The 27,744-nt window shown below is 42.7% G+C and overlaps 2 protein-coding genes across 15 annotated transcripts in view; one reads left to right on the top strand and one right to left on the bottom strand.

The window, feature by feature from the left end:
• Positions 1-16,926, bottom strand: part of CHST10 (carbohydrate sulfotransferase 10) — a 32,262-nt gene extending 15,336 nt beyond the window's left edge. The window contains exons 1-4 of the mRNA XM_032351796.1: positions 16,716-16,926; positions 14,712-14,786; positions 5,164-5,258; positions 4,484-4,615 (exon numbers count right to left, since the gene is read on the bottom strand). Coding sequence (XP_032207687.1) covers positions 4,484-4,615; positions 5,164-5,206 — 175 coding nt within the window. The 5' untranslated portion in view covers positions 5,207-5,258; positions 14,712-14,786; positions 16,716-16,926. The remainder of the gene's footprint in view (positions 1-4,483; positions 4,616-5,163; positions 5,259-14,711; positions 14,787-16,715) is intronic.
• Positions 16,927-17,052: 126 nt separating this feature from the next.
• Positions 17,053-27,744, top strand: part of NMS (neuromedin S) — a 48,364-nt gene continuing 37,672 nt past the window's right edge. For 11 of the 14 annotated variants that reach the window (XM_032351798.1, XM_032351815.1, XM_032351816.1 and 8 more), the window contains exon 1: positions 17,053-17,293. In XM_032351798.1, coding sequence (XP_032207689.1) covers positions 17,248-17,293 — 46 coding nt within the window. In that variant the 5' untranslated portion in view covers positions 17,053-17,247. Of the gene's footprint in view, positions 17,294-26,603; positions 26,629-27,744 lie in introns of all 14 variants that reach the window. The other 3 variants (XM_032351814.1, XM_032351810.1, XM_032351809.1) reach the window with 3 other exon arrangements.

The following is a 27,744-nucleotide window of genomic DNA, read 5'->3' as shown; positions in this document are numbered from 1 at the left end:
CTCCAATATAAACATTTGCCACACACCTTTAGCAATGCCACTAAAATCTCTGGTCTATTCTATGTGTGATTCAAAACACCATCCCAGCCAAAGCTGTACGCGGGAGCTGTGACAAGGTCAGAGAGCCCTATCTGCGGTATGAAATAGAAAAAAACATCAGTACCCTCAGGCCCCAGAGATCCTGAATGCACTCTGAGGACTCCAAGAGACCACGCTCTATCCATTCTCCTCCTCTGCAACCCTGTCATCTTTGAGCACTCACATGCTAACGAGAAAATTCACATTCTAAGCTTGTCTGGTCACTTCGTGTTCTGACAGTGTCTTCTAAGACGAGCACTGCAATGCTTAGCTCTGCCCCAGGCCTGAATGGGTTTTGCAGAATCCTAACCTTCCTTAATAACATTTTAGATGGGACAATGTATCTTGAATTCTAAACAGTTGACATATCAATGAATTTCTGAACCAACCTGTTTCCAGTACTCGGAAGCACAGAGAACAGGCTTTGGCAGCTGTGGAACATCTCATCTTCCAACATGACACACACCAGCCAGTCACCACCAGTTCAGCCGTGGAACATCTCATCTTCCAACATGACACACACCAGCCAGTCACCACCAGTTTTTATTGTTTTTATGATTTTGAACTTCTTGACCTTTGCTTCCCCCCCCCCCCCCCCCCCCCCCCCCCCGTCCTCATTCAAGTAGCTTCAAGTAAAAGTGGTAACACGGTTTACATTTGGTTTTGTTTGTTTCTATTGCTCTGCTGACAACCATTTCTTTTCAGCCGATTCTGTTACCCCTGCTATGATTGAAGAGCAGTCTCTTTCAGGAGCAAGCCTCCAGCTCCAGAATCAAGGATTCTCAGCCTGTAGTTATGGCCAGGTGTCCTCAACGTTTCAGATCACTTTGTTACACTCATTGTTATATTTACAGTGTTCTACAAAATGTCTTTACAAGTGCCAAGGGATGCACCACCTTGTTCCTCTAGAAGTGAACACATCTGCGAATCTCCCTGACTAGCCTGCATCAGTCCCCCAATGTCAGTCACCTCCCCATCACATGCTTGGCAGAAGTCAGGCAAAGACATTCAAGCATGGGCTCTGCCCTTAAGTAGCTTACAGCCAAAGCGAGGGGCTGAGCGGAGACAAAAGATTGGATGAGGAAGTTGAACTGCGCTGAGAATAAAAATCAGTGTCTACACATACATACCAGATTCATAACTGGATGTCGTTTTTAATTTCTAGTCTCACCACACCATGCCATCAAATTCCCATCACTGAATGGGCTTTATTTCCCTGTGATACAGTCTAGTTATAACACCGGAAACTTGGTTCCACAGGACACTGAGGTTTGTTAAGCAAGGGTGAGTCGTTGCTACAAATAATTCTGTGGCTTCACTGCTGAGCTGAAGACAGACCATAACACTAAATAAAAAATTTAAAAGGCTTTAAACAGCATTTCAAAACAAATCTCTTCCTATCAGTTTAAGTGGCAGGAAAATCACGAGGAACAGGTAGGTGAGAAGAAAACACACGCACAGCAACAGACTGGAGGAGAGCCCTGCTAGGATCCTAGAGGTCAGAGATGCAAGGAGCAGCCCCAGACACCGGAGTTACAATCGGCTCCCTGAAGCTGAAACCAAGATCTGCTATCTGCTTTACAGGAAATGGAACTTCACCATTTGGGAGACTGCTGTGTTGTCAGTCTCTTCTTTGTGATGACACTTCACATTGGGCTTTTGATTCCAAAACCAAAACATTGTAAACATGAGCGAAATAAATCCCAGCACCTGAGAAAAATCTCTTCCAGACACATGTTTACAAACATCTTTCAGTTTCCTGTTTAACTCCCAGATCCACCAGGGGGCTTAAATGCCTCCCTGGACAAAAGGGGCCCCCTAAGGCTAAGTGGCTATACCCCTGAAACCACAGCCCTAGAGGGGCAGGAGATGCCCTCTCTGATGACCTCCTCGGAGACTGTGTGTTTCACTTCTCATGGGTGCTCCATCCCTGCTCAGTCACCCAGACTGGCAAGACACACTGCATGCAAGCTCATTTCCTTCATTCAGAACTCAGCCAGTAAACATCCATCTTCATGATCCCCACCAGGTACTTAGGGACAATTAGATAAGTTTTGTGTGCTCAAGAAAGGCTGGGTAATGTTTTGGGCCTGACAACAAAGGGTTCTCACTCTTAAGTTTCCTGCACAGTATGGGGCTGACACTGTCCTCACTGGCAGCCGCCCTGCTTCCTGGAGGTGGGAGAGGGCAGTGGGGCAAGTGTGCACTGGCTCAAGGGTTCCCACCAGAAGCTGTTTGCATCACTGTGCTCCCATTCACTAACCACAGGTCCACACTGAACATCCAAGGGTGCAAGAACTACTTGGTGAGCAGCACCCAAGACGACCACAGATCTTTCCTCCAGCTTTAAAATCCTGAAGCTTTTCATCCTTCCCTGTAGGTTTCACCTTCTACCCCTTTAACTGCTCCACACATCATAAAACCCTCTAGAGCTTCTACACTTTCCTGAAAGTGGTCAGCATAAAACTTGCCACATCCTAGCAGAATGACATGTCACTTCTCAGATACCACTGAGGAATGATGTGCTCTTCAGAGGCAGTTCTGCCAGAAAACATTGTAATCCAAAGCCACACATCTCACTTAGTTATTTTTGGTGGAAGTCTCATAGAATACAATACCTATACTCCTAGTTTTTAAAATGAAGTAAACCATAAACAATATGACCTCATGACTTGCCTCTGAAGTGCCTTCCTTACCAGGAAGTGACATTTAAGGGAATCATGAGTAAAACGTGTGGACTTGGGGTAACAACAAATTCATAGTCACAGCAGCTGCAGCTTTTTCTACATTTGCTGTTCTCTAGAGCTGCAGTCCTAGAGATTCTAACTCACTTGGTCTCTGGTTGAGCCAGGAGAAAAAGGTTTACGAAGTCCTGCAGATAGTTCTAAAGTGTCCTGGGGATAAGAACCACTGCTCTAACTCTTAAGGAGGGATCTCCATCAGAGGTAAGTGGGACTGGACTGAAGCAGCTGGAGAAACATCTAAATGGTCAAGCTAAGATCATGGTCTCTGAGTCCAATGACCCCCGCAGATCTGGTACCTGCTGTTCTAACAAAGGCCCAGGTCCCTAGTGGGAGCCATCATTATCTGTGATTACCCACAATGCTCTGTGATGCTCCTGACCACCCTCTATACCTGCAGTTGACACACCCATTCCAAGGCTGTGAAAACATTTCAGGTTCTCCCAAGAGCTCCTGGAAGGTGGGGGTGTGTACCTGTCAGGCCTGCCAGGCCTGAGCACAAAGAGGCTGAGTTACTGAGTGGAAACCCTAGAGGTGAGAACCATCTCTTGTGATTAATTTTAGGGCCTCCATCTTTGGCCTACACATCTGCCTTCCAGCCCTGTTGTTCCTCTACAAACAGTGTGAGAGAGGGAGAAAGAAAGAGAATGAATGGGAGCAGGACGGGTGGGGCACTGGGCAGCCTCGGCACAAAAGGGAGTTCTCTGGGCTGAAATGGAGCCCAGAGCCTGAGGGCCACTCAGAGGGCACCGTTCATGCAGCTGCTGGGAGAAAGCAGGGAGAATGGCTGGAATGGATGGATATTCTCCTGATCCCCCCTTCCTAAGGGCCACCACCTACAGGAGGATGTGTGAAGACTGTACGGAGTGAAGATGCTGTGCACACCCACGTCCACAAGCATCCTCCCTACTAGGCAGAGGTGGTCAGGCCAGCCTGAAGCTGCTTGTGAGTCTTTTCAACATCTCCTATTTGCCTTGCCTCATTCTGCTGTGAAAGGAGTTGCCTTGGGGTGGCAGGTGCATCTCCTTAGGTACACCTGCACCGCACAGATCAGAGAGCCTCACTGTACTCAGGTCAGTCTTGGGGCTGTCAGAGCATGTCCATTTTGTAGGGAAAAAAACCACTAACGCCAAGGTAAGCAAAGGTCAAGGGCATAAACTAAAGTAAGTTCTTCTGAACCTGGGTTTGCTCTTTGGATGTCTTCATCTGACCACCTACATCATCAAGTCAAGGGGAGTTATCTCAAAGACTACCAGACACAATATTTAAATCACCTCCTTGTGAAGTGAAGGTGACCTTCAACCATGTGACTACCAGCATGCAGCACCAGCTAGAACATGGGGCAGCATCTCATGATGATACCGAGCAGGGCAAAGTCCCCAACCTGTGGCCCAGGAGATGACCTGGCAAATGGTACTGCTGGGAGGAGGCCACCAAAGAAGCCCACAGACAAAGCATGCTCCACCCATCCCCCGGGGAGATGCAGGGAAGACACTCTTGTCCTTTTTCACCTCCTCTTCTGCACCTCTATAACATGAAGGATTTGGATACCATGACCTTGGAGGTCACTTCTGGCACAAAGGTCATCTGTGCCTGTACCTAGGAACAATACCACAGCACTGTCTGGCTTAGGTGAAATCCATTCCATGAGGAAGCATACCTACCATCAGGGTCTTTAAAGGTCAACGTGATAAATTTGCTAGCCACCATGAACATGAAAATCACCCAAAAGCATGCGGCCAACAGAAGCCACTGGTGGTGCATGTTGTCAAATGTCAGCCATTCAGTAATTCTTCCTGGAAAACAAAAGTGAGATGACCCTGGTGCTTATAAATAAATCAATTAAACAAAAAGTAATAAAAAGAATAGGTGACTTTAGTTAACAGCTTCAGTACAAATAATTTGAAATAATTTTTCTATTGATACAGGGGTATTTTGACTAAGTATTTAAATTTTATTCTTAATAATATGAAGCCATCGATCTGATAATTCAAGCAAATTTAAAATACTCTAGTGGAAAGGAGCCATTTCTGTTTGTTTTTGGAATACACGATAAGATTTTGCTTTTGCAGATTTGCCTCGGAACTCCTTTCTGGCCCAAGCTAACATCAAAGCATACTCTTAGTACCCAGCAATAGCCGGCACCTGGAAGCAGGAGGGCAGGAGTCTGCCAAGGGTCAGACCTTTGCTGCGGTAATTTGTAGAGGGCAGAAGCCATACTGAGACAATTACAAGCAGGCCTTGTGTAAAATCCTGACATGTTGACAAGATAGATGTAGCCAAACCCAGAATCTCTACAACAGTGAAAATCAACACCAGAGCATCTCTATCTCCATTCACTTGCCTGCAAGAGTCTGCGCAGAACCCTGGGGGTGGGTGTTTTTCATGCTGTCACTGCCCAGGAGTGAGGCACGGCATGCCAATCCTCAGCAGGTCATGCTGCAGGAGACACACAAAGAGCCGGGAAGTCAGTCAATTCTTGGCAAGAGAGACCAAAAAAAAAAACAAAAACGTGTTTCATCTCACCTTTAACACAGTGCTTCTTCAAGCCAAACCAAAACACTTAAAGAGACCATGCTGGGCTGGGCTGGTTTCCACTAGCCAACTGAGGCCATCACTCCTGGGCAGCAGGGAGAACTGGTCCTCTCAACGAGGTGGTGCCAACATATGATTTCAGAAAGTTTCTGAATGCTAGATGGGACAGAGCGCAGTGGGGACCCAGGCAAACAACTCTCCTCCTTGTCTCAACAACATTTACCTCCTAAAATCTCACTGGAACCAGGCATCTGAAACCTGAATTCCCTCCACCAAGTGGTTATCCACCTAGACTTGAATATATCCTGTAGTGGGGAGCTTACCACCTGAGTTCAGCCTGTACACTACTGGGTGGTTTGGGAGCCATCCTGGCACCCTCATGTGCCACACATGAGACCCAGAGTGTTTCCTGGGGTCTGCAAACAGGGCTGCCAGATTAACTGCATAAAAATGTAGGACACTAGTTAGCTTTGAACGTCAGATAAATACAGGAGCTTCCCTTTATCCAGTGGAGATACTTTCCAAGACCCCCAATGGATGCCTGAAACTGCAGAATAGTACTGAACCCTGTATATTCTGTTTTTTTCCTATACATACATGCCTATGGGAAAGTTTAATTTATAAATGAGGCACAGTAAGAGTTTAACAATGATAACTAAAAATAAAACAGAATAATTACATCAATATACCATAAGGAAAGTAACATGAATGTGGACTCTCTCTAAATATCTTATTGTGCTGTACTTACTTTCTTCCTGTGATGATGTGAGGTGGTAAACTGCTTATGAGATGAGAGGCAGTGAGAGGAAGGACATGGGCACAGTGATGTAGCGTTAGGCTACTACTACTGACCTTCTGACCATTCCAGACTATGGCTGACCACAGGTAACTGAAACTATGGAGAATGAAATCGCAGATAAGGGGGGACTACTGTGAATAATGTCTTAGTAGAAGTATGTCCCAAATATTTATGGGATATACTTACACTTTAAAGAGTGACTTGTCTCTCTTGAGTTTCAAATTTTACTGGGAGTCCCAGATTCTTTCTGGCTGTCGTGCCCAACACAGGGCATGCCCATCCCTCTCTAGCTGCCTGAGACCAGCCTGCCTGAGTTGAGTCTCCCTTCCTCCCTCAGTCCTGCTCCTCTGAGGCAGCAGGGCACAGAGAGCGCCTAAAAGGCCCCACCACTCACCAGCTCTGTGACTCGGGAAGTCACGTAACCTCCCTAAGCCTTGATTTCCCACCTCTGAGACAAGGCCCTCCTCCTTCTAGGGTGGTTGTGAGGATTAAATGGCCTGTATCTCTGCCACTATGAACAGAAACTGACCCTCTCTGACTTTCCAATTTGATCTGCAAAATAGCCTTCTAAGTGTAGTGGTGAGAAATTAATGTAACAGTGTAGTTTGCCCCAAGAAGAGGGGAAAAGAAAGCCAGACTCATCCCAGGGAAGAATTTCCTCCCCTGTCCCCCGCATGCTGCTCTCCAGCATCTTCTGCCCCATGCCCTGGCCTGGTGGGGCTCCCTTTGCTTGGCCCTTGACAATCTCTCCTGTCCTCCTGGATCCCCCTTCCCCCAAATTGCTAAATGCCTGTGGCTTCTAGCTCCTTCGACCTTGTCTTCAAGAGGTTTCCTTCAGTCACAGCTCAGCAGGTCCCTCCCAGAGGGGAGAAGTCCTGTCCCAGAGGCAGGGAGCCCACGGAGTAGGCAGGGCGCCTGGCCTCAGAACCCCCGAGAGAGTGTGAGTTTGTGTGGGAGTGTGTGCATGTGTGCGTGTGTCCATGTACTGCTTGCAGGCGAGCAGGGTCTCCCAAGCAGCCTAGACAGCCCGTGCCAGGTGTCCACTTCCCTGCTGCTCATTTCTGCACAGGCTGCTTCTGAGAAAGGTCACTCACAGTGACATTCCAGCTCCAATAAAGACTGCCCCCTCCCCAAAAAGTGAGGCACTTTTTTTCCAGTGAGGCACAGACTGTGCCCGGCAGCATAGGGCACTGCAGTCCTTTCCCTATAAGACAGTGATACTCAGAGGGGTCCATCCCTATGGATCACAGTGGGAGCACTCCATTGAGAAACCCCAAATGCAGGTCTTTTCTAACAGAAGGGCAGCGGGGTAAAGGAGCCAGTGTGGACTGGAATAGGAAAAAAGAGAAAGGAGGCAAGTACCAGGCAGGAGGTAGGCAACCAGAACACAGGGGTATTGTTCCCTTGTACCAGTTTAAGGGAAGCCTTAGAGGCTGAGGAACACTCTGGGCGCTGAGTGGCCTGGGGCTTGCAACCCATGCTTTGTTACAAGAAGTGCTGTGAACCAGCGAATACAGATGAGGGGAGCCACCTGGGGCTGCCTCCCTCACACCCACTTACTCTGCAGAGCAAGAGAGCCTGCTGGCATTGCTGGCTCATGGTGCCCTGCTCTGTTCAGACCTAGACATCCATCCCTTGGGCACCCCCTTGGGCATCAAGCCGGCACCTGGGAGGTGTTTATGGCTTAAGAATCTAATCTTTCCAGTGGGAGCTAGTCCTCTGAAGGGATCTGAGTGTGCCCACTGAGCTCACCTCTACAAAAAAGTAGGGAGACCATGAATAAACAGAGACTTACATGAAAATGAAGGGTCATATCATCTGTTCTTCAGGAAGCCAAGCGGCTCAGGGATAGGATTTCTATATCTGGGTACACTGAGATGTAAGATCTGCACCATGCTGAGGCCATGCCTGCCTTCCTAAGGCTTGGATTTTAATTTCAAGCCAGAGATGCTTTACTCTTTCACTCAGATCTGGAGTCGGGGGTGAGGAGGGTCTAATTCTCTTCTCCCAGAAAATCTACCCAATTTTCACATCTGTAAGGATAAAACCACTGTATACCTACCTACCAGTGTGTTGTGAGGCCCCCATGAAAGACAGCCTGCCCAAGTACCTCCTCTACAACTTACAGTCCATCAAGCAAATGTCTTCTTTCCAACAGGGAATTTTACTTCAAACACATTCAACTTTGAAAGTGAATTCAAGTAAACCCCTACTAAACTAGGACATCTAGAGTGCCCTTTCCTGCTCTGTGCCTGGCCGCTGCACCGAGTCAGGAGAAGGCAGGTCTGCAAGGGCCCCCACCTCCCTTTCATCCCTGTCACAGCCCACCCGGACAGGGCAGGGACAGCCCAAGACATCTGGGGCCCCTGATAAGGGCAGCACATTTGGAAAGGATCATGTGCATAAGCCCTACCCCCTGCCAAAAAATGTTCTCTTGACAAGAGGACTATAAAGTCACAGGCCCTGACCAGTGTCTTGGGTAGGGTTGCCCAGACTAGATAGAAGTCTGACAATGACTCTGTGCCCTGTTGCCTGAGAGTGGTCACTGTGAAAGGCAGCTAGGGAGGGAGTGCTCTGTGCTGGCCAGCAGGCTTCTGTAAATGGGAAGTAAGCAGGGCCCACCCCTGCAGAGCACAGGAAGATGCAGCTCTACCGCCCACTCTGTTGGAACCCCCAAAGCCTCTCTCCATCACCCTACCTAGTTTCACATCCTGCACTGTACCTACCACAGCCTGTTTTCACTTGTTCACCATCTGTGCCCTCACCACCCCCCTAGAATGTTAAGTGCCCCCGAGTACACCAAGGACTGAAATAGTGCCCGGAACTCATTAAACATCAACCATTACTTGCTGAATGCCTATATCCACCTAGAAACTTATTAGGAAAACTAAGGAGAGCTAAAAGGTACTTCTGAAGGCACCTTTTCCAACCTTCTATCTGAGAGTTCCCAAACTCTTTAAAGGATGAAGCCCCCAATTTCAACAACCTCAAAATATTTCTCCAGTATCCACATGAAAGTAGTTACATATTTAATACCTATTATCTGAGACTAGAAAACAAAAGCTACTAGGACTTCAGTATTACTTGGAAATAAAATTACATTTTATAAATCACAGCACTTAACATGCATTTGAACAGATATACAACTAAAATATACTGACTGGAGGGGTGGTTAAGAAATCTCACTGGAATCCAAAAAAATTTTTTTAAATTTTAAATAAAACCATGTGCTGAAGGGCAAGCCAATTACAGAGATCCAAAATGTCAACTTATATCCATAAACGAAAAGGGCAACTTGCAAAATTGGACGTATGAGCCTCTCTGTAAAAGTTATATTTGTGAATGTATGTGATTATATACATATCCAAACACATACATGCATATAATGCACAGAATAAAATCTTGAGACAATGAAAGCAGTTATTTTTTGCTTTGTACACTTACATATTAAAAAAAATTTGCAACAAACATGTTTCCATTTTATAGTAGAAACTAACAAAATATAAAAGATGCAACTCATATACATGTCCCCTGGTGTTTTATTTCTGCTGTTTATTTTTCCTACCTAATCACTACTGTCTGCAGTTTCCTTACCAGTTGGTAAAGTGTGGGAAAGGATGGTAAATACTTTCCTAGCTGAGAGAAAATGTGGTTAAGTGACAAAATCAACATGTATCTGAATATTTAGTAAACACATCTCTGTCTTCATTAGTTTTTTTTTTTTTTTTAAGATTTTATTTATTTGAGAGAGAGGGAGAGAGAGAAAGAATATAAGCAGGATGAGAGGCAGAGGGAGAAGCAGACCCCCACTGAGCAGGGAGCCCGATTTCTGGCTTGATCCCCAGGATCATGACCTGAGCCAAAGGCAGCTGCTTAACCAACTGAGCCACCCAGGCACCAGTCTTCATTAGTTTTTATTTAGCTTTTAAAAATGATCTAACATTTAAAACATAAAGTACAGAGACTACTGTAACAAAAACAGATTCTTGGATCAATAGTTTTGCTGTACTTACTTGAGTGTTTTTTTTTAAAGGAAAGGAAGTATTAAGAAAAGAAGGTTGGAGCCCCTCTCTGCCCCCACCTGGCTCTAATCTCCTTGCACCCCAGACCTACTCCTCCATAAAGGCTTTTCACTTTGTCAGACTCAAGTCCTCTGACAGAAGCAGCAGCAGGGGTTTGGAAGATGGTCTTCCCTGCAAAGAGAAAGGCAGGGCCGGCTGCAGAAGCTGGGAAAGCATGTTCACCCAGGGCCTGGGAGCTTTCTAGGAGGCTCCTGCTGGGCGAAGAAAGCCTAGGGTGGAAAGATGCACTATTTTTAAGTGCCTACCTTTTCCCCTTCATGGTCTATAGTGAAAAATTTCACACATTACACAGAGACTTAAGAGAAAAGAGCTGCTGAGGCAAAAATTTAGATAAACCAGGACTTGTTCACGGAGTCATGTACTACGTGCCCCAACCAGAACCAGTAAGGATAAAGCCTGGTCCCTCTCAAGCACCCCTCCCCTTAGGCCCAATATTGCTATAGTTCATAACATATGACACACAAACACAAGTAGATGTATATCTGCATATACTTTTAAGGACACAATTTAAAAAATAATTATTTGCCAAATTGATCATGAAAAGGTATATTCATCCACCACACAAAACAGGTGCCAGGGATACGACCCTGTTCCAAACCAAACACATATGCAGTTTATGTCCTTACAGAGCCTGCTGTCTGACAAGAGAGAACCCACATGCATCAAAGAGTCTATCCCAGAAGTAGTGTGAGGTGGACACATGGCTCTATGAGAGGGAAGAAAGGACAGAACCTGGGTGGAGAGGTCAGGGACAGCAGTTACGTAAGGAGGTACCCAGACCAGGGGACCAGCAGGGAATGGAGACCTGGGTGTTGGGCAGGAGAAGTCAGGGGCCCTTGAGTAACCAAAGAAATCCCCAGTGGCTGGAGTTTCCTGGTTAACATTAGAGATGAGCCAAAGCAGCTCTGGTCAGAAAACACTGATTCCTATAGGGCATTTATGGAATTTAGTTTCACCTTGTGAGCAATAGAAAGCCAGTGAAGAGTTTTCCATGAGAAGAACGGTAGTAGTGTCATGATTCTGATTTAAATTTTGAAGGTATTTTTCCGACAGCACAGTCAAAAATGTAAAATGATTCTGATTTAAATTTTGAAGGTATTTTTCCGACAGCACAGTCAAAAATGTAAAGCACTATCCACTTGGCCATTCCCCAGCCTCAACATCATTTCCATTAGTGTAGCAGGAGCGTTCTAACACAGCTAAGTGTTCCACATCACCACCTGGACCTAAGCTCCTAGACGATGACGACCACCACCGCCACCACAATCATCATCATCATCATCATCTCCATCAAGGTCTCTAAAAATTAGCATGTAAACTTGTAAGATCCACAATATCTGACAGGTTGGGTTTTCACAAATCCTGAGGACTAGGGGTTCCAGTTAGCCATAGCATGCTTCTGCTTTATAAATTCATGTACTCTGTACCTAGGTATCTACCTAACATGGCTAACTGTATGTGTAGGCCAGTGGTTCCAGCCCTGGGTGTACGTTAGAATCACCTGGGGAGCTTAAAAAAATATAGCAGTGTGCTGGGCCCCAAGAACAGTGAACCCAAGACAACACATATCGCTGGAGATGGATCCAGGGCTTGTTTTATAAGCTCTGCACAGGATTCTAATGAGCAGCCAGGGCTGAGAACTGCTGGTCCAAGCCCCCAGCCCTTTAAAATGCAGATTCTAGGCCTTCTGACATACGAACCATTCTCCTTCTACCTCCTTCCTTTATAAGAATGAAAACTAGTAGCAAAAGAACATCATATCTGTCAAGGAGCATCCTTTGATGCTACGGTAAAACAGCTTAAGAAGGTTTAATTAGAATCAAAGACCTCCATCACCGTTCCTACTTACTCTTCTTTCTAGCCCTCCTACCTATACGTAACTAGATTGTGTAGCATTAGGATTTGGTCTGACCTTGGAAAAATCATAATAATTTGCCCTATTTATTTGAACAAAATGAAAGGCATTCCAAATTCCCTTAGGCCCAGCCCCTCTAAACCCACCCCACTAACTGCCTTGTTTGCCTGAATATACCAGTTCTCCATGGGGTTTGCCTCCTGTACAAAGATGACACCCTCAAGGCTCATGATTTCTGTGTGCAGAGACTGGGGCCTGAAATGAACAGTCCTTCCAACATGGCTCTGCCAAGGGCCACTGCTCTTCCTGCAGCCCAGTGACAAATGCCCTTTAAAAAGCTTGACATTTTCTGTAATTAACTCTCCTTTGTTCAAGGAGCCAAGACAACTCCCAAGTTACCTCTTGCAGCTAATGGTGGCAAACCTGAGTGTGCCCCAGGCCCCCTGTTGGTCACGGTGTGCTGCCCTGTACTGAGCCCCTGAGGCCCCCAGGAGTCAGCATACCTGACTTCTGAGCTTTCCTATTTCCAGTCATTAAATGAGATTTTTCACTTGGAGATGTCAGGTTCTGAAACCAAGCCAGAGGGCTGGGCTCTTAGAAAACCCACAAGTCAGAAATGATGATTAAGGTGGTTTTCCTTCTTACGGGGAAAGCAGGGTTAGGGAAGCAAAAATATAGCTGAACCTACCAGAAATCTCAGTCTTTTTATTTTTTTTTTGGTCCTCTAAACTAAAGAAGACAGCACACATTTTCATGTTTGTAATGACTAACAATGGATTTGGTTTGGTATTGTTACCATCTTCTGGTGCAAATTCTCTCTCCTCTACATTTTCAAAAAGATGCTTGTAAATCCACTCTGGTCAGCTGCCAATAATATTTCTGGCAGTGGCTTTTCCTTGTGTTTGAGCTGTCCTCCAAAAGCACAAATCAAAACCTTTTTGGGTTTTTGCTGAAGAGCTTGACTTCCACCTGCCCTGTTCTACTTTTGCTATGCATACTCACTTATTAAAAGTTCTGCAAGGGGCGCCTGGGTGGCTCAGTGGTTTAAGCCGCTGCCTTCGGCTCAGGTCATGATCTCAGGGTCCTGGGATCGGGTCCCGCATCGGGCTCTCTGCTCAGCAGGGAGCCTGCTTCCCTCTCTCTCTCTCTGCCTGCCTCTCCATCTACTTGTAATTTCTCTCTGTCAAATAAATAAATAAAATCTTTAAAAAAAAAAAAAAAAAAAGTTCTGCAAAGTTCTGTGGTAAATAAGCTCATTTAACTGTTTAAATAGCTTTTCTCCAAATGTCTGTCATTCATTCAGCATTACTGACCAAGTGCCCACTTTAAGCTAGGAGTTGTTCTAGGCGCTGGGGATATGGCAACATATATACACCCTGCTCTCATGGTACTTCTATAGAGGCAGACAGGGAAATAAACAGAGCTGTTAATATATAAGATTACACAAAGTAAGAAGGGCCATGGTTAAGGGGAATCTTGAGAAGAGATGGAACAGAGTGAGGGAAATCCTGCAGCAGCTTGGTCTGTGTCCCAGGGTTCCAAAAGCAGCAAGGAGACAGTGACCCTCATGCCAAGTAGCCCAGATAAAGAATCCTGTCAAGGGTCCTTTACTGAGCTGGAAACTCCTGGATCCCCCACCCCCACACATACATAACCCAGGGAAAGGACCACGTGTCTGGTGTTCAGTTTTTAACATTCATTCAAAATACAGCCAGGCACTAAAGGAAACTTCACAAAAAAAGCCTGGTAATGCATGAGGAGTTGGTAGCCCTGGAGTAGGGGATTAGCAAGAAGGGAAACTCAGTAGTTAAGGGCTAGAGCAACCAGAGACATTCTACAATCAAACTTTCCGTATCTTTGGATTTTGAACTAAAATGTTACCACCTAATCAATAAAATTATTAAATTACAACGTGATAAAACACTGCAAGTGAATTTATAAAATATGTAAAGTGCCATGACACTCATGGTGATTTTTAAATTCATAGGGTTTCTTCAATCTAAGTTCAGGAACTTTGTCTACTTGGTCATAATCATTACAACTTACTGTCTTAGAATAACTGATCCTCCTTAGTTATCAGCATGGAAACACACTCCTTACTCTGTCCAGCTGAAGGATGTATCTGAGATTAAGACACATTCTCATGGGAGTGCGTGGGTGGTTCAGTTGGTTGAGCCTCTGCCTTCAGCTCGGCATGATCTCAGGGGCCTTGGGGTCAGGATCCGTGCTCAGTGGGGAGTTTCCTTGTCCCTCTCCTTCTGCCCTCTCCTCCTCCCCCCACTCATGTTCTCTGTCTCTCTTTCTGCTCTCTCTCTCAAATGAATAAATAAAATCTTAAAAAAAAAAAAAGATTCTCATGAGTAACAATAATGAACAATAATAAACTTCCTGGGGTTATCTACATGTCAGGCACTGCTCTTAGCAAACCAAAGACACCTAATCCCCAGCCTGGGAGGATGCTTCTACTATTATATTTAAGAAAAGATTTCTAAGTATAAGTGTACACACTCCTATTTAAGAATTTTAAATTTCATAAAATCTCCTTATAAGCAAGAGGCAATGAGATCAGTGAATGACATGAATCTCAAATAACTAGTGAGCTCACATTCTCCTTCACATACCTTGTGAGGCCTGGGATCCACATTTGCTTGCAGTATTTGCTTTGCCTGAGATTCCTGGTTCCTCCTGTCACTGTACTGGAAAATTAAAAAAAAAAAAAATAAGCACCATTAGAAGTGATAAGATTGACCTACTTAGTACAACTTGGTTTACACTTGGGAAATAGTTAACCATTTTGATTATTCAAGTGCATTTTGCACAACAGGTCTCTTACAGAGGTGGGTTATACCTGGAATTCCTGGCAAATGAATAAATATTCTAAAAGTGCCAAAAGAGATACGTGTTTAAAAGACTTTTCCCTGTAACTTCAAAGGAAAAATGAAATAAGTTTTGTAGCAAAAAGAATTAAATATGTTTGACATTGGGTAAAGAATTCCTATACAGGATGATGGGATGATGAAATCTTCCAATGCAAGATGTTCTCTGGATTTTGAATTTCTTTAGGCTTTAACACCCTGGCAAATTCTAGCCAAATGACACATCATGAGTGAATAACTGGAAACAAGCCGAACTTGTGGAATTAGAGAGATTACAGATTTAATAGAGTCGGCTGGCAAAATAAACATACAACTCATTTAACACATAATATAGCCCAAACTGCCTGAGATACATGTAGCACAGTCTAGCTGTGTTTCCTTTTACTCTGAAAAGCTCAGTGTTAAAACTAAAAGCAATTTCATGTTATGCAGATGGAAAGATTAAGCTTTATGTACTCAACATTCAGATTCTTCCAGACCTGTATCAGAAGAAAAGACTCTTCATTTCTGCAGTCTTGAAGGTCTTGAATTCATCCCTCTTGTTTCTATTCTGGCTCTCTCCCACCTTTTTATTGTCTAACCTCAAGCATTTGAATACAGATCTGAATATACCTGCAAACTGCCTAAGAGATTGCCTGATTCATTCTCTCCTTTGTTCAATTTTGCAAACCCTCCAGTTTTCATATTGGGCAAGGAAAGGATTTTTCTGTCAGGTATTTCTTTGAGATTCTCTTCTTTGGGGTCAAGAACAAAAATGGAAAGATTTTTCTTTCCATCTTGAAATTCCAATTTTGAGCCAAGATGGACTCATCATTACAGTGGTAGAAAACAGAGAAGACTATTTTCTCTCCTTGTATCTTTTCTTTTTCATCCCGACCCTGAAAATTTCAGAGTGAATAGGTACTGGAGATCAGCAAGGGGACCTAAAGTGAGCTGCCTAATTTTAAGAATGTCTGAGACATTTCTCATCCTGGCAGTTAAAACTGACCAATACCCAACTCTTCGTGGCCCAAAGCCCCAGACTCTCTGGGTGTTTTAGACAAAAAAGCCCTTTATGACAGTCCTCCCCCTTAGCTAACCAGACAGAACCTGGCTCACTGCTTTCTATTCACTGCCTGGCCCTTTCCTGCCTTCAGAGACTTGGAAAACAAAAACGACAGCTTTTGGAAAACCTGGTTCATCTTCCCAGCCAGAAGTGCAGAAATTTATACTTGAACCTCCAACTTCTGACCAGTCTCTCGACTGTGAAAATCAGGGCTGAGGGCACTCTGCAGCCATTCTGGCAGGAAACAAGCATTTCCAACCATCCTTTCCCCTGTCACCCGCCAAAGACATACTTAACAGTGCACTTAGGAAAGGGTGTACACGTTCCTTCTTCCCTGCCCTCTCTCTCTCTCTCTCTGCATATTCTTTGCACCCAAGGGGAACATTTTCTTCCTCTCTGCACCCAATCACAAATGCAAAGTCTCAGCCAAAAATGAAAGAAGTAAATTACAGATCACCAAGTATCTATCATTTCACCGGTCACACCACCGCGCAACAAGGACGCCGCCTTATTGCATAATTAACGTGATGGAGGTTCTTCTCATTAATCCCACCAACTAGAGAGGTGCTCAAGTCACCAAAACACACAGGGATGGTGCTCACAAAGAAACGCCGGTTCGCCCCGTTTTCCCATCCACCCGGGATGGGGTGGGGGCCGGGGTCCCGGGGTCTACGAAACCCACACCCGCCAGTCCCAGAGCTCACCCGCTGCGGAGCCCGAGCTCGCCGGGGTCCTCTAGCCCTTCCGCGCCGCTAGCGGCGAAGCTCAGCCCGGACCTCGCGGGCCCTGGGGCGAAGCGCGCGGGGTCCTGGCGTCCCGGGAGCGCGGGAGGCCCGCCCCGCCGCCCGGAGGCCTGGGCGCCGCCACAGGCGGCCTCCGCGCCGCGGCCCGCCCGGCCCGGGATGTGGCGGCGGCGCGCCGGAAGGAGAAAGCCCGGCGCGCGAGGTCCTCTCAGGGTGGGGGGGGGGGGGCGGGCCCGCCGCCGCCCCACGCGGCCCCCGCCCGCCGGCCAGCGCGCGGCCCTGCCGAGTGTGCGCGCCTCCGCCCCCGCCGCCGTCCTCCGCCCCCTTCCCCCACCGCGCGCGCGCCGCCCGAGGCCGCGCGGGGAGACGCGGCCCAGGGGCTCCAGGACTCGGTTTACCCCCGCGCGTTTCCGCGGTCTGATTGTGCGCCCAGTCCTTGTGCCTCTCGTCTTCCCCGCGGTAAAGAAACTCCATCCCAGGAAATTAGAGAGAGATGTGCGGCCGAACCAGATCCCGCCGGGTCTGCATTCAGAACACAGGTACGATGTTTGAGAAGAATTAAAAAAAAAAAAAAAAAGCCCAAACTTGGAAAAATGAAGAGAAAAAAAAAAAAATCCAAACTTGGAAAAAGGCAAAACTGCTTGAGTTTGGGGTACATCCCAGCATCTTCGGATCACCCTTCTTAGTAAAAGCAGGACCTTCTGTTCTTTTCAGACCCCCCTCAGCTGACAGTCTAGGGGATGTTTACTGTTGTCTGGGTGTAGTTGGTTAATGCACAGCTGAGAGAGGCCAGAGCAGTCCCCTGCCCTATAGCGCTGTGCCTTCTTAACCTGCAGAAGTAAGACGTTGAGGTTTTAGAGCCTGGTAGAGAAGGTGGTCCCAAAGTTGGGGGGGGGGGTGGTTATTGCCCTGGAAAAGGTAAACTAGCTTTGTTTTGATGTAACCTGCATGCTTGTTAACTCCCTAGTTGTATCCATTTAGCAAACGTAGTATAGATATGTGAATGCACACATAAAATTTGTCAAGCTTTCAAGGAACCCGGTGTTTTTTTGTTTGGTGTCTGTGTGTGTGTTGTGTTGTTTTTTGCCTACCCTGTTGGTTCCCTTCTTAAGAAGTTAAACGTACTATGGATGGGGTACCCCATTTCAAAATTTCACTTTTAACATGGTTACTGACCCTTGTAGCTTCAGGACGGCAAGATGGTTTACTTGGTCTTTTGCTCACTCATCCCGGTATTTATTCAGCCCTTTCTCTGGGAGCTATGGTTGTCAGGAGACCGTTTCCTTTTTCCTTGAGGATTTCAATGGACACACAGACACGGGAGAAACACAATTAGTAAGTTTGGAGCTCAGATGAAACAGAACATAATGCAAGGTTGAAGGGTCCCAGGCTCTGGGAATTAGGCCTTGCAGATTCATATCTTCACTGCACCACATACAGATTGTGACCCTGTCAAATTCTTTTATTGTTCTTTGCCCCATTTTCTTCAGCTATGAAGTGAGGATATGGTACTAGAGAATATTGGAGATAATGCATTGAAAAATGCATAGCACAGTTCTCTCCCAGTGGTAAATATTATGATAAACTACTTTTATTGTTATTATTTATTTATTGCATTCCTAAGGTGCTGTTCAAATATTAAAAAATACAATTCTTTTTAGGGCTTCCATATTGGTGACTAAAGTAACTGAGTATTTTTCTCTCTCTTTTTAAAAAGATTTTATTTGTTTATTTGACTCGGCGCAAGCGCAAGCAGGGGGAGAGGCAGGCAGGGGAGAAGCAGGCTCCCTCCTGAGCAAGGAGCTCAGGACCCTGGGATCATGACCTGAGTGGAAGGCAGCTCCTTAACTGACTGAGCCACCCAGGCACCCCTAACTGAGTATTTTTCTTAGTGTATTTCCCAAGTTATTTTAGTTTTTTGTTTGTTGTTTCTATAAATGGACTTCAGGAAAGTATTAATATTTAGTCTTTATTCCCGGAGGATAGTTTGTAATGTAATGGTTCTCAAAGTGTGATCCTTGGACCCTTTGGTCTATAATGTCAAGACTGTTTTCCCAGTAATGCTATGGCCTTGGTTGTCTTCACTATTTAGACATCTGTCCTAATGGAACAAAACTAATGGTGGGTGAAATTGATGACAGTTAACATGAATCTAGGCAATGGAATAAAATAGGATTGGTAGGCATTGCATTTGTCACCACCAAACACTTACAATAAAAACAAACAAAAAATGTCACTGAAGAATGTCCTCCATGAAGCAGTCATACCCTTTGGAACAGGATGGGAAGTATACACAAGGCCTCCTGCTGCATACCAAAAGTATGGTGGTTGTCTGGAGGCAGAGCTCTTGGGTGATGGTTTGCAATTTCTTTTTTTTTTTTTTTTTTTCATGGAACAACATTTTTTCTTGAAAGAAGAACTGACAGACAAACTGTGGTTACACAGTCTTGGGTATTTGGCAGACATTTTCTCCAAAATGAATTAAATGAGCCTGTCACTTCAGCAAAACAACTGATGGTATCTGTTACCAGTGATAAAATTCAGGCTTTCAAGTGAAAATTCAAGCTTTTGGAAAACCTGTGTCCGCCACTAGGAGTTTGACAGCATCCCAATATTTAACAGTTTTTCTGATAAAATTAGTGGTGATGCTAACAACTTTTTCTTTCATTCTTTTTTTCTTTCTTTCTTGGTATATTGTATGCTGGTAGCTTGTGGCTCAGTAAGAAATATTTGTCCCTTTCCCGGGTTCCTGAGGCAGAGGTCCTGAAACTTTTGTAATTTCCTCTGAATGATGGAGTGAAAGGAGCATTTTTTGTTCTAATAGGTGGCTTTGTTTCTGGTTCCTGACACAAAGCTCCTAAAACTCTTGGAATTTCCTGGGTGATAGGAGTATCTTTTGTTCTAATGAGGCAACTCTTCTAGCTAGCTTCAGATGGGGACTGGTCACTGCAAGGACAAACCTTGATTAGAAGCCAAGGACTTTCAGCCCCACCTTCACCAACCTGTGGGAAGAGTTGAGGGGCTGGAGAGTAAGTTAATAATCGATCCTGCTGATGTGATGAAACCTCCATAAAAACACTTAAATGACAGGATTTAGAGAGCTTCCACATTGGTAAGCTCATTGAGGTGCTGGAAGGGTGGCTATATAGAAAGGGCCTGGAAGCTCTGTGCTCACAGCCCCCCATAACTTGGCCTAGGAATCTCTTCCATTTGGCTGTTCCTGAGTTGTGTCCTTTATAATAAATCAGTAATAATAAGTAAACAGTTCCCCTGTGTTTTGTGAGCCATTCTAGTATAATCAAAAGTGAGAAGAAGGTGTTGTGGGAATCTCTGATTTGTAGTCCTAAATTGGGGACCCAGTATTTGTGACTAGCGTCTGAAATGGGAACATCCTTGTGGGACTGAGCCATTAATCTTGTGGAGTTTGACGCTAATTCCAGGGAGTGTCTGAATAGAATTGAATTGTAGGACATTCAGTTAGTGTCTGGAGAATCAGAGAATTGGTTTTTGGTGTTAGAAAACACCTAGGCTGATGAATTTTAATGTCACAGAGTATGAAAGTTCATTGACAGGGTTTTAGATTCCACATCATACTAAACTTTAAGAAACTATGACTTGCTGAGTTCAGGTTTAGTATTAAAGAAAAACACTCAAAATTATCTGAAAGATTAAAATACTTCTTCCTTTTCTACTTATCTGCATGAAAAAGGATTTTCTTCATATGCTTTGTCCAAAATAACATTGCAACAGATAGGTGCAGAAAGAAGTATATGAATCCAGAAATCTAGTAAGCAAGACGTTAAAGAGATTTGCAAAAAGATAATGCTAAATTTTTGGTTTAGATAATATAGCTATTTTTCCTTAAAGTATGTTATTTATGGTACCATATGATGGGAATATTATTATTTTCAAGTGAGTTAATAAATAAATGTTTTAAATTCCTTAGTTTTAATTCCTGAATCTGTAAGTTAAGATAGATATCCAGATGAACAAAAGCTCTTTGCATTCCTTGATAATTTTTAAGATTGTAAATGAATCTTTAGATCAAAATACTTGAGAACTGCTGTACTAAAAGAAACCCAGATTCTTAATGGTAAAAGAAAAATGTACCAGATTCTTTCACCTTCCACAACTACCAAGTGTATATCTTTAAAGTCAAAGCTGGAGATGATACTATGAAATAAGGGACGTTAAACACTGACCCAAAATATTACCATCTGTTTGAATCAAATCAGTGAAATAAGCAAATAGATACATCTAGAGAAACCTAGGTGTCCTTATGGGGATACGGGTTATATATGAAGAAACATCCTATGAAAGTAAGAATTTGCCAGTTCCTCTGAGCATTCTATGGTAATAAGATTTTATAAATTTCTCTCCAGTACTTTGTTTTGGCCTAAGCACAAGTGGACTTGGGGTCCAAATGTTAGGTACATTGTTTTTCATCTTACCACTTTCCCGTCTTCTCACTATGCCACAGGGATTGTCCATGTCAGCCCAGGCAGGAGACAGTTCCCACAATACTGGCTGTCCCCTTCCTGAGCTCTTATCTCAGTGTTCACAACTGACACCAGCCACTCACAGGCTACTTGGGGTTTTCTTTTAAAGAATGTGTTTGGGTATTATTTCTCAGCCACCCTGGACTGTAAAGGCAATGAAAAATTGCATACAGAAAGCACACATCCAAGTTCCTTTCCCGAATGCACTGAAAAATTGCACTTGGCTCCCTTGGTGGGTATATGAGGAGAGTAAAAATGAGATTTTTTAAAACGGAGTCAAAGTGAGATTCTTTTCCCCCCAGGCTGAGGCTTTAGAAGAGCTGTAGTGGCCACAATCAGGCATCTCTATGTAGCCCTAGAACTGTGAAATGTTCAGTTACTTAGAGGGTTCTCAGTAGACATGTTGCAGAGAGGTAGGGATTATACAGACCCCCAGAAGTTGGTGTCCCTTTCCAATTTATAGCTGGCCCTGTAATTCAAAGGTTTTTCATTTGTTCATCTGTTTACCAGGGGGCAGTGGAGTGAAATAGGCTGGATTCCAGGCTCTGACCCTCAGAAAACCTCCAGTGAGTTTATTACAGTCTTTATGAGGGGTGGTTTTGTCTTGTTAATAGTTTCTCCTAAATTAGCTAAAATATGATAGGGCTTCCCATTAGAAAAAATTTGCCAAGAGGATTTGTTTCATATTTTAATTCTGAGGCATTTTTAAGACCTACATTTTGAATTGTTGAAAATATATTTAAATATGATTAAAATGAGGAAAGCCAAAGAGATGCTGGACTCTTGAGATGGGAAGGCACACCCCACTGTTAGACTACATTCTCCATGTAATTGGCTGAAGAATAGGAGATTACATTGTAAGTAAGGTGGCCATCCAGAGTAGGTTTGGGCCCTGGACTAGGCCAACAGGATGTACACAGAAGTTATCTAAGCCACCATCTTAGGGCTCACCATTAAGAACATGCCAGGCGATCCTGAAGTTTTCTTCCCCCAAATGTGCCCCTGGAAGGCAGGCATACAAAATAGAAGCAGCTGTGATCCCTGAGTCACCATTTGGAGGAGAGCTGCAGTACCTGAATAGAATAAGATGAGCACAAAATCAGTATTCATTGTGGTAAGCCAAGAATAGCTCAGGGCATATGCCTTATGTAGCACAGCCTATCCTAACATAATATTCTGGTTAAGTGACGAGGACACTGAACTGAAAGTTAGGAGACTTAAGTTGTGTGAGGTTGAACTATGAGAAATTGCTGGTAATTGTTCATTTTTGATGTTCAAGAATGGCATGATTATTCACCCTAGTATTTCCACCTCTGTGATCAGGTAGATATGCAACATTGAGTAATCCACTAATACCTTCTGTGTCTCATTTTTCTCATCAAACATCAGACCTCATAGACATCTATGAAACACTCCACCCAATAACAGCAGAATACACACTTGTCTCAAGGATACATAGAACATGCTCCAGGATATATATGCTGAAAGCTAAGCTATAAAATAATCCTTAATAAATTTAAAAGGGTTGAATTTCTACAAAGAAAGTTCTCTAACCACAATGGAATTAAATTAGAAGGCAATAACAGGAGGAAATTTGAGAAATACACAAAATTAAATAATACAATAATGAATGGGTCGAAGAAGAAATTAGAAAATACTTTCAAATGAATGAAAACAGAAGCACAGCATACCCAAACTTATGGGAATACAAAGGAAGCAGTACTCGGAAATTTATAACTATAAATGAGAACATTAAAACAGAGAAAAGATCTCAAATTTAACCTTTCACCTTATGAAACTAGCGAAAGAACAGCACACTAAACCCAAAGCAAGAAAAAGGAGGGGATAATAAATATTAAAGTGAAAATAAATGAAAAGGAAAATAGAAGAAAAATGGAGAAAATAACAAAACAAAAAATTGGTTTCTTTGAAAAGAAAACAAAATTGATACACCTTTTTTCTAGACTTACCAAGAAAAAAAGAGAGGAATAAAATCACTAAAATCAGGAAGAGAGGGAGAACATTACTACCAAACTTATAGAAATATAAATGATTATAAGTGAATATTTGAACAATTGTAAGTCAACAAATTAGATAAGCTAACACAATGGACAGATTCCTAGAGAGACACAAACTACCTAGAATTGACTCAAGAAGAAAATCTGAATGGATTCAATCTCTTCCGAGATTGAATTAGTAGTTTTAAAACTTCCTGCAAAGAACAATCCAAGCCCAGGTGATTTTACTGTTGAATTCTACATTTAAAGAAAAATTAATGCCAATCCTTCATAATTTCTTCCAAAAAATAGAAAAGGACAGAATCCATCTCAACTCATTCTGTGAGGCCAGTATTACCCTGATACCAAAACTGGACATAGGCATCACAAGAAAACTACAGACCAATATCTCTTATAACTATAGACACACACATCCTCAACAAAATAAAAGCAAGCTGAATCCGGCAACATATAGAAAGGATTATACACCATGACCAAGTGGGATATAGCTCAGAAATGCAAGATCACTTCAACATTTGAAAGTGAATTAATGTAATGCAACCATGTCAATAGAATAAAGACAAATCACATGACTAACTAGAAGCAGAAAAAGCATTTGACAAAATTCAATTCCCATTTATGAGAAAGGCATGCACTAAATTAGGGAGAGAATGGAACTTCTTTAGCCTGATAAACGGCATCTACAAAGCCCCACAGATAGCATCATACTTTTGGTGAAAGACTGAAAGCTTTCCCCCAAGATCAGGAACAATACAAGATGTTTTTATTGTTTCTCTTATTATTTCTACTCAACATTTTACTGGAGGTTTTAGGTAGGACAGTTAGCCAAGAAAAAGGCATAGAAGTATCCATATTGGAAAGGGATAAGCAAAGCTATTTCTATTTTAGATGACACACTCTTGCATACAGAAAATCCTAACAATTTCACTGAACTATTAGAACTAATAAATGAGTTGAACAGAGTTACAGCATGTAAGACCAACCTACAAAATCAATTGTATTTTTATAGATTAGCAATGAACAATCCAAAAATGAAATTAAGAAAACAATTCCATTTATAATAGCATCAAAAGTAATGCAGTTCTTACGGATAAATTTAACAAAGGAGGTACAAAACTAAAACTCTGAAAACTATAAACATTTCTGAAAGTAATTAAAGAAGACCTAAATAAGTGTAGAGACATCCCATGTCCACGTATCAGAAGATTTAATACTGTTCAGATGGCAATACTCTCCAAATTGACCTGCAGATTCATTGCAATCCTCATCAAATTTTCAGCTGGCTTATTTGCAGAAATTGGCACTGTGATCCTAAAATTCTCTTGGAAATTCAAGAAACTCCAGAGTAGTCAAAACAATCTTAAAACATCAGATCAAAGTCAGAGGAATCACTTCCCAATCTTAAAACTTACTACAAAGCTACAGTAATCAAGAGAGTGTGGTACGAGCATAAGAAGAGACATAAAGATCAATGGAGTAGAACTGAGAGTACAGAAATAAACTCTCACATTTATGGTCAATAGATTTATGACAAAGTTGCTGACAATTAATGAACACAGAATTGTCTTTTCTACCAATGGTGTCAGGATGACTGGGTATCCGTATGCAAAAGAATGGATTTAAACCCCTCCATCATAACATATTCAAAAATTAACTCAAAATGGATGAGAGACCTAACTGCAAGAGCTAAAACTAAAAATCAAGCAGAAAAATAGGCATAAATCTTTGTAACCTTGAGTTAAACAATGGTTTCTTAGTTATGACACCAAGAGCACAGGGTCAAAAAAAGAATAGCTAAGTTGCATTTCATCAAAATTGAAAAATGTGCTTTAAAGAATGCTATCAAGAAAATGAAAAGACAGTCTATAGAATGAGAGAAAATTTCTGCAAATCATGTATCTGATAAGGACTAGTATCTAGAATATATACAGAACTTCTCCAAATCTATAACAATAAGATAAAAAACTCAATAAAAATGGGTATCTTTCCAAGGATGGACATCTTTCCAAGGAAGATATGCAAATGGCCAATAAGCACAGGAAAAGTTTCTCCACATCATTAATCAGTAGGGAAATGAAAATCAAAGTCACAAGGAAATACTGCTAGAATGGCTAAAATCAAGAAAGATGAAAACAGAGTTGTGGAGAAATACAACACTCGTACATTGCTGGTAAGAGTATAAAATGGTGCTGTCGCAGAAAACTTGGCAGTTCCTGAAATGTTAGACGAGAGGTTACCATATAATCTAGCAGTTTCGTTCTGAGGTGTATACCTGAGAGAAATGAAGACTTTTAAGTCTACACAAAAACTTGTATGTAAATGTTCACATTGCTATTTATAATAGCCTAAGAGTGGAAACAAATGTCCATCAAATGATGAATAAACAAAATGTAGTATATCTATACAGTACAATATGACTTAGAAAAAAAAAAGAATGGAATGGATGGACCTTAAAAACATTATGCTAATTGAAAGAAGCCAGATACAAAGGACCACATATTCTATGTCCAAAATAGGCAAGTCTATAGTGACAGAAAGTAGAATCGTGGTTGCCTGGGGACTGGAGTAGAGGTCAGGAATTGGGAGTGACTATTAATAGAAACAGGGGATAAAAATAATCTGAAATTAGATTGTGATTGCTGCACAACTCTGTGAACATACCAAAAGCCATTGAATTTTTAATGGATGAGTTTTAGGGTATGTGAATTATAGCTCAATAAAAATGTTAATTAAAAATGTGGATGTGTAATGATTTAGAAAAATATATTTTTCACATATATTGTAGTTCGCTTCATTGTCTGTATCTGTTGAACAGAATGGTAGGTGGAAAAAATGCTCAGCTAATACTTAGATGTGATTTCCAATCTGGTTTTCATGTAGTCTGGTAAATCACTTAACTTCTGAGCCCCAGTTTTCTAATATGAAATCAGACTATTATTTTGAATGACTGCTCTGTTCCCCTCCAGCTCTAATAGCCAATTATTCTATGGAAGCCAGATCTGAATCTGTGAAGAGTTGTTGTGGGGCATATACATTTATATCTGGGTTTAAGTCCTGTAACGAAAATAGCAAAGTGTGGAAGGAAAAATGTCAGAAACATTCATCTAAGAAGAAAATAATATGGAAAAACAAGGAGATTAAAAAAAACAAGTAAGTAATTTTTTTTGTGTATGTGGCATACGGTTACATAATTAACTATCCATCCAGCTGGTTGAAAATATAATTACTATTTTCTTTTCAGTCATGGCAAGATGGGACCTACTTTTACATCTCTTAGTTATGATAAGAAACTGCCAGTTAAAATAAAGTTACTTTTCTCTTTTTTTATATAGGCAATGCTTCTCAGAAGGCAACATGGTAAGTAATGTAGTTCTAGGACGGCCCTTTGAAAAACTGGTCCTCACCTCTGATACTGAACTTACAAAGCATGGAAAAATGTATCATTCTCAGATAAGATGTGTTAATAACAGCATGCACAGGCTGAGAATATCAAGAAGTAACAAACTCCTGAAGTCTTATGACTAAAGATTGTTTTAGGATTGTTATCAGAAAAACTCTACGTCAGGTGGAAAGTTGGAAATTCACCACACATCTGCTTTGTTTTCGTTACCATCCAAATCTTCCATTAGTAATAAGTTAGGGAGGTGCATTGATTCTTCAGACCAGGAGAGCACTACTTGGTTCCCATCTACTACTGATTCTCAAATCTTGCCGATCATCAGGGAAATGTATTAAAAATAATACAGGTCAGTGGCTCTGTTCCCTAGGGATTCTTTCTCAATAGGTCCAGGTAAAAAGACTAGAGACCCTAATTTTTTTTTTTAAGATTTTATTTATTTATTTGACAGAGAGAAAGAGAGCATGAGCAGCAGGGAGGAGCAAGAGGGGACAGGAAGAAGTAGACTCCTAGCCGAGCAGGGAGCCCCATGTGGGGCTTGATCCCAAGACCCTGAAATCATGACCTGAGCTGAAGGCAGACGCTTAACCAGCTAAGCCATCCAGTTGCCCCTGAAGACTTTAATTTTTAAAATCTTCTCAGATGACTATGAGCTATCAAGTTTGGGAATACTTATCAAATCAAGGCCTTGAATTACTGGATATCCTTAGTACTCAGAGCCTGCAGACCGTAAAATACTATTGATGGAGGACTTCAACCACCTTCATTTTGACCTCAGTCTGTACTTTCTAATTGATTAATTTATTCTTTCCAGCTTATCTCTTAATTCAGGCAAAAGACCTAGCAGGCAAAGCATCCCATGATGGGAATGGAAACTACAGCTGTAGCAATAGCTACTGCCATGTTGCCAGCAAGGCCGCATCTATTTGACTCCAAAAGATGATGATCAACCTGACTTTTATTGCCCCAGCATGTACCCACTGACCTTTGTCCCACATTTTCCTTACATAAACCTCGAAGTATTTTCAGAACTTTGGAGGAAGTCTTTGAGATGATAGTCCAATGTCTACCTAGTG

This window comes from Mustela erminea, chromosome 7 (genome assembly GCF_009829155.1).
Source record: "Mustela erminea isolate mMusErm1 chromosome 7, mMusErm1.Pri, whole genome shotgun sequence".
In the NCBI taxonomy this organism is placed as follows: Eukaryota; Metazoa; Chordata; class Mammalia; order Carnivora; family Mustelidae; genus Mustela; species Mustela erminea.
This window is presented reverse-complemented; position numbering and strand designations above follow the sequence as displayed.